General features: G+C 47.6%; 1 protein-coding gene across 1 annotated transcript; it reads left to right on the top strand.

Annotated features, from left to right (window-relative positions):
- Positions 1-1,814: 1,814 nt before the first annotated feature.
- Positions 1,815-9,280, top strand: LOC117739302 (zinc fingers and homeoboxes protein 1-like). The gene is made up of 8 exons (XM_034545628.1): positions 1,815-2,214; positions 3,098-3,585; positions 5,078-5,692; positions 6,177-6,303; positions 6,935-8,128; positions 8,203-8,334; positions 8,437-8,885; positions 9,168-9,280. The coding sequence occupies exons 2-7, from the start codon at positions 3,251-3,253 to the stop codon at positions 8,875-8,877; spliced, it is 2,844 nt and encodes a 947-aa protein (XP_034401519.1). The 5' UTR covers positions 1,815-2,214; positions 3,098-3,250; the 3' UTR covers positions 8,878-8,885; positions 9,168-9,280.
- The last annotated feature ends 712 nt before the right edge of the window (positions 9,281-9,992 follow it).

Below are 9,992 nucleotides of genomic sequence, written 5' to 3'. Positions count from 1 at the left end.
GGTCGCGGTGGCAGCAGGTCCAGCAGGCCGACCCAGGCTTCCCTCTCACCCGCAACACTTTCCAGCTCATTCTGGGGGATCCCGAGGCGTTTCAAGGCCAGCCGGGAGATATAATCCCTCCAGCGTGTCCTCGGTCTTCCCCGGGGCCTCCTACCAGTTGGACGTGCCCGGAAAACCTCTAATGGGAGGCGTCCAGGAGGCATCCTGACTAGATGCCCGAACCACCTCAGCTGACTCCTTTGGACACGAAGGAGCAGCGACTCGACTCCAAGCTCCCCCCTGATGTCCGAGCTTCTTACCCTATCTCTAAGGCTGAGCCCGGCCACCCTACGGAGGAAGCTCATTTCGGCCGCTTGGATCCCAGATCTCGTTCTTTCGGTCACGACCCAGAGTTCGTGACCATAGGTGAGGGTTGGAACGTAGACCGACCAGTAAATGGAGAGCTTTGCCTTCCGCTCAGCTCCCTCTTCACTAAGACGGACCGGTACAAGCGCCTGTTTTACTGCTGCAGCCGCACCGATCCGCCTGTCGATCTCCCGCTCCACCTTACCCTCACTCGTGAACAAGACCCCGAGATACTTGAACTCCTTCGCTTGGTGTAGGCAGTTTGTCCCCACCTGGAGGGAGCAATCCGCCGGTTTCCGGCAGAGCACCATGGCCTCAGATTTGGAGGTGCTAACTCTCATCCCTGCCGCTTCGCACTCGGCTGCAAAACGCATAAACATACAAGTATATCAAATATTTAAAATGTGTTGTACTTGTACCACCTGCAGTTCTACTCAAATGTTAATACATGAGTAATAATACATGCTTTGATACTTTAAGTATATTGTTACTAATTTACTTGTATTCTCTTTATCCAGAGCTTTTACTTGTGTACATTGTACATTGTTGTACAAGTACTTTTACTTGTGACAGAGTATTTTGTGTATATTGTTGTACAAGTACTTTTAGTTTAGTGAAGTATCTGAGTACTTCAGAACAGTATGTGACCAAACTTGTTGCATAACTGCATCACGGTGATTCGCGATAGTACACACTCCTGACGTCGGTCTGTGACGTAATGACGTACAGAAATCCACCCGTCAAACCCGAACCAGAATACCGACGTTCATTTCCGTTTAACAGTGATATCTTCAAAATAAATCATTGGGTATTAAACACTATAATAATAAAATAATGAATCAATTAATAGATATATAAAAATGCGTTAGGAAAAACTAAATATATAATACACAAATAAATATAATACAGTATAAAAATAAAAAATTAAATGAATCAATGCACAATGTGTATGTTAAAAAAAGCTGTTCTGATATACTAAAATAATCACTGCAACATTATTTTCAATCAATATAATACACTATTTGAAATGTGAGTTCTGATTTGAATGATCTATAGGGTAACGGTAAACTGTATATTATAAATAGCATTATTTTATGGTTTAATGCGAGAACAAAGCACAAATCAGGCATTTCATGTTAAGCTATTTCACATGAAATTATACAACCCGAATAAAGTTACACAATAGTTGTTGGTCAATGTTATTGAAGATGTTGGCAATATGAGTTAATATAGAATATGTGTAGATGTTGACATTTGCTGATTTATAAAGTGTATATTATTATTAAATACCAGCTGCAATATTTAAATACATACATATTTAAAACAAGTATTTTTTACATTTTAAATGCAGGAATTTCACTTGTAACAGATTATTTGTTTTACTTCTGAGTACTTTTAGTTGTTGTTTTTGTACCAACTGCTATTTTCGGTCAAACGTTGGTTTGCGCTTTTATTTTGAAAAACAAAACAAAACCGGATGTACTTCTCGGCCGTTGCTCGCTTGTAGCGGCGGTGTGAAAAAAAAAATGGCCATCGGTGGGTTCGCTGAACTATCGGTGCCGTTTTTATTAAACCGTCTTTTTTACTAACGACGCCAACGGTCGCGAGCAATGCGGAGCCGCCGCGGTTCTAACTGACAACCGGCGGGGGAAGCTCACGCCTCCAGGCCGCCGGAGAGGCGCCGCGTCCCGGGCTGAAAGCAGATGGGCTCCTCGGTGTCTTCGGGTAAAAGGCGGAAGACTGCGCATCGAGCAGCGAGCCGTTTCCCTCGTGAGGCGACGGTCGGTTCACCGGAGTGACCGGCGTTCGGACCCGCGCCGCCCGCGGCAGAACCCGCGATTAGCCGCCGCGTCCCGCTAGCTTAGCATCGTGAGTGTGTTGGCTAACACGGCTTTTTAGAAAATATATAAATGTCTCTGCGCGTGCGCGCGGACAGGAAGTGCATTTTCAGTTTTATTTTCCCAGCATGCTCAAAGCTTCAGCAGCTGCTCCAATACCCGATAAATGAATCTGATTTATTACTGTGCAATGTAGACTATTGATTATATAAGTTACTAGATAACTATTGAATGACACGGAAGCAAATAAAATTGATAATTAGAATAATACAATAATGTAAAATATTTTTTTCTACAAAACCTCAGTCGATAACGACATAAAATGGATATAAAACACCCGAAAAGTAATATAAAAGATATATTAAAAGATATTGGAAATAAATAATGACATTATTTATTTTATTAAGCTTTGAGAAGTGATTGAAAAAGTATATTGGATGATTCAGCTAAAATGTTTAACTGGTCAAGTAAATATATTTAATAAAATATATTTAATAAAATATATTTACTTGAACAGCATTTCGCCCTTTTTGTGTGTACCTAAAAAAAAAATGCAAAAAAAATATTAATTGTGAATTTTAATATGTAAATATAAATTAATTGGCAGGTCAACGTGTCAACTGACGTGTTTTTAACTGACTGTGGATCAGCGGTTAGCAGCGCCGTCCTTCAATCAGAGGATCGGCGGTTCGATCCCATGCTCTGCCGTGCCGATGTGTCCTTGAGCAAGGCACTTATACCAGAATTTCTCCCCGTAGCTCAAAATATTTACGTCATGTGTTCAAGCCAAAAAATTGAATATTGACCGATATATTTCTAAAATCTGATATTGACATTTCTGCCTCAGAAATCCAGTATTTAACAAAACAAATAAACTTCTCCTCCGTGTGTTTTTATTTTTATTTCGTCTTCAGGGATCAAAGAAAACCTTTCGACGGATGACGTCATACTTCATGGCGCCGCGGAGGGACGACTGAAACGGCGTTGACACCCCGTGAGACGACCCACCGCCCTCCCGTCAACACCCCAACCCCCCCCCCCCCCCCCCCCCCCCCCCCCCTCTCAGGATGGCGAGCAGGAGGAAGACCACCACCCCGTGCATGGTCCCCCCCCGGGAGGCCGTGGACTCGGACCAGGAGATGGAGGACGTCGCCGAGCCCGACGGCGGCGCGGTGGCCGTCTTCTCCGAGCCGCCGGAGGAGACGGGCGAGGACTCCGGTCCCGGGTCCGCGTCGGACCACTACCTGGACTCCAGCGTGGCGGAGGGGGGCTACGAGTGCAAATACTGCAGCTTCAAGACGGCGGAGCTCAACCTGTTCACCATGCACGTGGACGCGGAGCACCCGGACGTCGTCATCAACACCTCGTACGTCTGCATGGAGTGTGACTACCACACCAAGAGGTACTTTTACACACCAAGAGGTACTTTTACACACCAAGAGGTACTTGTGTTTTTATACACCAAGAGGTACTCGTGTTTTTATACACCAAGAGGTAGAATACTTGTGTTTTTATACACCAAGAGGTAGAATACTTGTGTTTTTATACACCAAGAGGTAGAATACTTGTGTTTTTATACAGCAAGAGGTAGAATACTCGTGTTTTTATACACCAAGAGGTACTCGTGTTTTTATACACCAAGAGGTAGAATACTTGTGTTTTTATACAGCAAGAGGTACTTGTGTTTTTATACACCAAGAGGTACTCGTGTTTTTATACACCAAGAGGTAGAATACTTGTGTTTTTATGCACCAAAAGGTAGGATACTCGTGATTTTATACACCAAGAGGTAGGATACTTGTGTTTTTATGCACCAAGAGGTAGAATACTTGTGTTTTTATGCACCAAGAGGTAGAATACTTGTGTTTTTATGCACCAAGAGGTAGGATACTCGTGATTTTATACACCAAGAGGTAGAATACTTGTGTTTTTATTCACCAAGAGGTAGAATACTCGTGTTTTTATACACCAAGAGGTAGAATACTTGTGTTTTTATGCACCAAGAGGTAGGATACTTGTGTTTTTATACACCAAGAGGTAGAATACTTGTGTTTTTATACACCAAGAGGTAGAATACTTGTGTTTTTATACAGCAAGAGGTACTTGTGTTTTTATACACCAAGAGGTACTCGTGTTTTTATACACCAAGAGGTAGAATACTTGTGTTTTTATACACCAAGAGGTAGAATACTTGTGTTTTTATGCACCAAGAGGTAGAATACTTGTGTTTTTATGCACCAAGAGGTAGGATACTCGTGTTTTTATACACCAAGAGGTAGAATACTTGTGTTTTTATTCACCAAGAGGTAGAATACTCGTGTTTTTATACACCAAGAGGTAGAATACTTGTGTTTTTATGCACCAAGAGGTAGGATACTTGTGTTTTTATACACCAAGAGGTAGAATACTTGTGTTTTTATACACCAAGAGGTAGAATACTTGTGTTTTTATACAGCAAGAGGTACTTGTGTTTTTATACACCAAGAGGTACTCGTGTTTTTATACACCAAGAGGTAGAATACTTGTGTTTTTATACACCAAGAGGTAGAATACTTGTGTTTTTATGCACCAAGAGGTAGAATACTTGTGTTTTTATGCACCAAGAGGTAGGATACTTGTGTTTTTATACACCAAGAGGTAGAATACTTGTGTTTTTATACACCAAGAGGTAGAATACTTGTGTTTTTATACACCAAGAGGTAGGATACTTGTGTTTTTATACACCAAGAGGTAGAATACTTGTGTTTTTATACACCAAGAGGTAGAATACTTGTGTTTTTATACACCAAGAGGTAGAATACTTGTGTTTTTATACACCAAGAGGTAGAATGTAATGTGGGTTTAAAGTATTAGTTTTTAATCTCTAATAACCTCTCCTGGTCGTCCCCGTCCAGCTACGACACGCTGCTGGCCCACAATGCTCGCCTCCACCCGGGCGAAGACAACTTCACGCGGACGATGGTGAGGCGGAACAACGAGACCGTCTTCCAGCAGACGGTCAACGACCTCACCTTCGCCGGCGGCTTCGTCAAAGTGGAGGCGGACGAGGACGCGTCCCGCCAGAGCATCGCCCTCAGCAAGACGCCCATCATGAGGGTCCGCAGCCGGCCGGAGCCCAAGAAGTACGCCGCCTTGCACAAGATGGCCGTCGACGACGTCATCAAAGTGGAGAGCGAGGAGGAGGACGAGGACGGCGAGAACAAGGAGCCGCCCGCGCTGTCTCCCGCCCCGATGTTCGCCGCCGCCGCGCCGCGCCTCATCCCCGTCTCCGCGCCCGTGCAGGTGCACGCCGTCCCGCATAGCATCGTGGTCAACAGCTCCAACGTGCTGCAGATCAAAGGGGGCTTGGGCGGCGGCGTGCTGCCCCCCGGGACGCTGGCCCAGGTGCTGTCGGCGCTGCAGAACCAGCAGAACTGCAGTCAGACGCAGCTGCTCATCCCCATCAGCAGCATCCCCACCTACAACACGGCCATGGACAACAACGTCCTGCTGGTCAGCGCCTACAACCGGTACGTGGTCACGTGACCTCTGGCGCGTCGAGCTTCTGTTGGCACGGTTCATCTCTGTGGGTTGTGTTTCCTCTTTCTAATGGAAACACTGCGTCTCCGTTTGCGCCTTCTTCGCTCACGATGTGTTCAAGGACCGTCGGAAAATAATGAAAATCTGACACAGTTTACAGCTTCTGGCTGATAAACGGTGTATTTTTGGCAATTTGTTTAAAGAAAACACGCTTTTCCAAATGCAGGGTTTTAGTATTTTTATAGACCTAAATGTTTCAGTCCGTCTCCACTGAAACTAGTCTGTAAACAGAAAATAAATTGGGGATTATTGATAATATATCATCAGAAATGCTGGTAATCGTTTTTTTAATTCTTTTTTTTTTTACAGTCCTTTTCGGTCAATGTGTTTAATTTCGTTCATTTTATTCTATTGTTTTGTTTTTGAAAGTCTTCTGTTGTAATCAGAAGACTGAATACATATTGTGTGTCTCAGGTTTCCGTATCCTTCGGTGTCGGAGATCATGGGTTTGTCTTCGCAGACGAAGTTCAGCGAGGAGCAGATCAAAGTCTGGTTCTCCGCCCAGAGGCTGAAACACGGAGTCAGCTGGACGCCGGAGGAGGTCGGTGCAGCTCCACCCCTTGCTTTAAACCCCACCCCTTGTTTTAAACCCCACCCCTTGTTTGAAACCCCACCCCTTGTTTGAAACCCCACCCCCTGCTTTAAACCCCACCCCTTGTTTTAAACTCCACCCCTTCTTTAAACTCCACCCCCTGCTTTAAACTCCACCCTCTACTTTAACCTCCACCCCCTGCTTCAATCATTTTGACCTCACAGAACAGTGTGTGAGTCAGTCTGTCTTTTTGTGTGAATCCAAACTAAACCTTTTAAAACACAAAAAAAAAATCTCCCAAAAACCTGCGAGTATTAAACCGATTAAACCAGCTGGTTCCGATCACTTTTATTACACAATTAATTGTTCCTTCTTCACATGTGTTTCACATTTGGTGTTCAGCACAACAGAAGTTAGTTTTTCCAGAAAGAGTTCCAGCTCAACGCGTCTTCGTCCGTTAGAGCCAACGATCTTTGACCTTTGACCTGAAGGAGCTTCCAGTTTAGTTTAGACAGCTGGATTCATGTGGAAGGAACTAGACGTTTAGGTAGAAACGATTCTCTTGGATAAAGGAAACGTATCCCGTGGTGCTTTATAAATGTTTAGCTTCTCTTTGGTAGTTCATCGTCTTTGTCTGCAGGTGGAGGAGGCGAGGAGGAAGAAGTTCAACGGCACCGTGCAGGCCGTCCCTCAGACCATCACCGTCATCCCCGCCAACATCGCCGCGGCCGCCAACGGCCTGCAGTCCATCTTCCAGACCTGCCAGATCGTGGGCCAGCCGGGCCTCGTCCTCACGCAGGTGTCCGGCAACGGGAGCGCCGTGCCGGTCGCCTCCCCCATCACCCTGACGGTGGCGGGCGTACCGGGCAACCGGCCCAAAGCCGCCGAGCCGTCGGCGACCGAGTCGAAGACGGAGATGCTGTCGGCCGGCGCGGCGCTCGGCCTGGACGCGGCGGCGTCGTCGCCGTCGGCCAAACCGAAGAAGTCCAAGGAGCAGCTGGCGGAGCTGAAGGCGAGCTACGGGCGCAGGCAGTTCGCCACCGAGGCGGAGATATCGCGGCTCATGCAGGTCACCAAGCTCTCCAAGCGGGCCATAAAGAAGTGGTTCAGCGACACGCGCTACAACCAGAGGAACTCCAAGGATCACCACGGCGTGCCGCTGAGCGAAGCCCCGCCCACCAAAGTGCCAGGAGGACGAGGAGGGAGGAGCTGCGGCCTCGACAACAGCAGCAACAACAACAACGCCACCGGCTCCACGATCGTCGTCATCGACTCCAGCGACGACGCCAGCGACTGCTCCCCGACCTCCGCCGGCGTCCCGTCCGGCTCCGCCAGCGACCCGCGGGTCAAATTCCGGCACGCCTTCCCCGACTTCACGCCGCAGAAGTTCAAGGAAAAGACCCCGGAGCAGCTGCTCGTCCTGGAGGCCAGCTTCCAGGAATCGAACACGCCGTCGGACGAGGAGCTGAGCCGGCTGCGCGGCGCCACCAAGCTGACGCGCCGCGAGGTCGACGCCTGGTTCACCGAGAGGCGGAAAATGCCCTCGAAGGAGGAGGAGGAGGACGACGAGGAAGAGGAGGAGGACGACGAGGAAGAGGAGAAGAGCCGGACCACGCCGCCCTCCTGCAGGAAGGCGCTGAAGAAGACGCCGGAGCAGCTCCACATCCTGAAGAAGGCCTTCGTCCGCTCGCAGTGGCCCACGTCGGAGGAGTACGACCACATGGCGGCCGACAGCGGCCTGCCGAGGACCTACATCGTCAACTGGTTCGGAGACACGCGCTACGCCTGCAAGAACAGCAACCTGAAGTGGTTCTACCTCTACCAGAGCGGCAAGGTGCACACTTGTACGTTCATACTCGCCTGGAGAACTTTGACTTGGACCTTTAACTCAATCTTTGTGTTCTTTAGGTGGACGAGGCGCTGAACGGAGAAGTCAAGACCCAGAAGAAGTCCAGGAAGCGTTTCCGTGGCTGGTCCAGGAGGACGCGCCGGCCGTACCCCTGCAAACGCTCCCCACAAGGGGGCGTCGCCCCCATCAAGGTGCGTGTCCAGTTTATTAGGTACAGGAAAACTAGCTCCTCAAAGGTCAGTGAAGTACTCTCCGATGTGACGTGTCGTAACGCCCGGTCGCTCGTCTTGCAGGTGAAGTCCGGGAAGTCGTTCCTGAAGGACTACTTCCTCAGACACAGAGTCCTGAGCGAGAAGGACCTGGACGACCTGGTCACCAAGTCCAGCATGAGCTACGAGCAGGTGAGGGACTGGTTCTCAGAGACCGCCCGCAGGGTGGAGGAGGGCAGGAGGCCCTTCAGCGACGAGGAGGGAGGGGAAGAGGACGAAGAAGAGGTGGAGGAGGAGGAGGAAGAGGTGGTGGAGGAGGAGGAGGAGGAGGAGGAGGAAGAGGAGGAGGCAGAACGCGCAGATAGCGAAGGAGAGATGGAGGTGAAAGAACAAGGAGAAGAAGCCACTGATGATGACTGCAATGAGGAGGAAGAGGAGGTGGTGGAGGAGGAAGATGAAGAAGTGATCCAGGAGGAATCTAAAGGTGACAGCCAATCACAGCCCGAGGCCGAGGAGCAGACATGAGCTGAGAGGTGAGTTTGAGGACTTTGATCTTTTTATTGTTTCCTATGATGACATATTATATTTGACATGCTATACGGACTTAAATATATATATATATATATATTACAACATGCTATGCAGATTTTTAATGAGAATGTTCTGATCTTTTATTAATGAACACAATTAAAACCATTGTGAAAATCCGGAGGGATCGGGCTCCTCTTCTCCCCGATGGCCCTGAACGCAACGGAGTACGTGGAGCTCAAGTCCTTTAATCCGTTCTCGTTGTATTCTCCTTTCCGTCTCTGCAGCCTCAGCGTTGCTTCGCGAGGACGACGAATCGCGTCCGTGTTTCTCAGCTGGCGGCTCAGGACCTAAAGATGGCCGCGGGGAGCTCTGATGGGGGGGAGGGTGAGGGGGGGCGGGTGGGGGGGGTCGGGTCACGGTTCAGCCGGAGGACAAGGTAGCTAAACAGGAACTGGGTTTGTGCCTGGGAGACGAGGCTTTGGGTCCCGATGCAGCTGAGAAGCACTGAGTCAAAGGACAAAGCATCGGGGGCGTGGCTTCTTTTTGCCGACGGACCAATCGGACGCGCAGGAGGACTCGCCCAACGCCACTGCGAGCGAGTAAGTTCCAACCCTGCCCCTGTACAAATAACCGGGCTTTTATTTTGGCGAGAAAGACAGAGCTTTTTTTGTGTTGTCGTTTTTAATGAAAAAGAAAAAACATTTGAAAAAGAACTGTTTTTAAAGTGAGAGGCGAGACCTTGCATGGTTTTTCTCAATAATAAAGAATAACTTTTTTCAGAATAACGGACCATTTTCTTAAGTGAACGTCTTCAAAACTATGAGAACATTTTTCTGTTCTGAAAGAAAAAAGTTTTTTTTTAAACTGAGCTGTTGTTGTTTGTGAATTGACGACTCAAATTAGTGCCATTTATGTTTCAATCAAAAGAAATCAGTGCTGGTTGAATTCCACATTTGCGTTTTTGACTTTTTTGTATTTTCTTTTCTTTTTTTTAAAGTCTTAACGACATAGAAATAAAATGGGGACTGAATCCATTATACTTTTATGATGCTATTATGAGTTATTTTGAATGTGGTGATAATTTCCATGTAAGCAGGTGTTTGGGTCCA

The sequence above is a fragment of the Cyclopterus lumpus genome, chromosome 11 (assembly GCF_009769545.1).
Source record: "Cyclopterus lumpus isolate fCycLum1 chromosome 11, fCycLum1.pri, whole genome shotgun sequence".
NCBI classification, from domain to species: domain Eukaryota; kingdom Metazoa; phylum Chordata; class Actinopteri; order Perciformes; family Cyclopteridae; genus Cyclopterus; species Cyclopterus lumpus.
The sequence above is the reverse complement of the archived record's forward strand: the minus strand, read 5'-3'. Positions and strand labels throughout refer to the sequence as shown.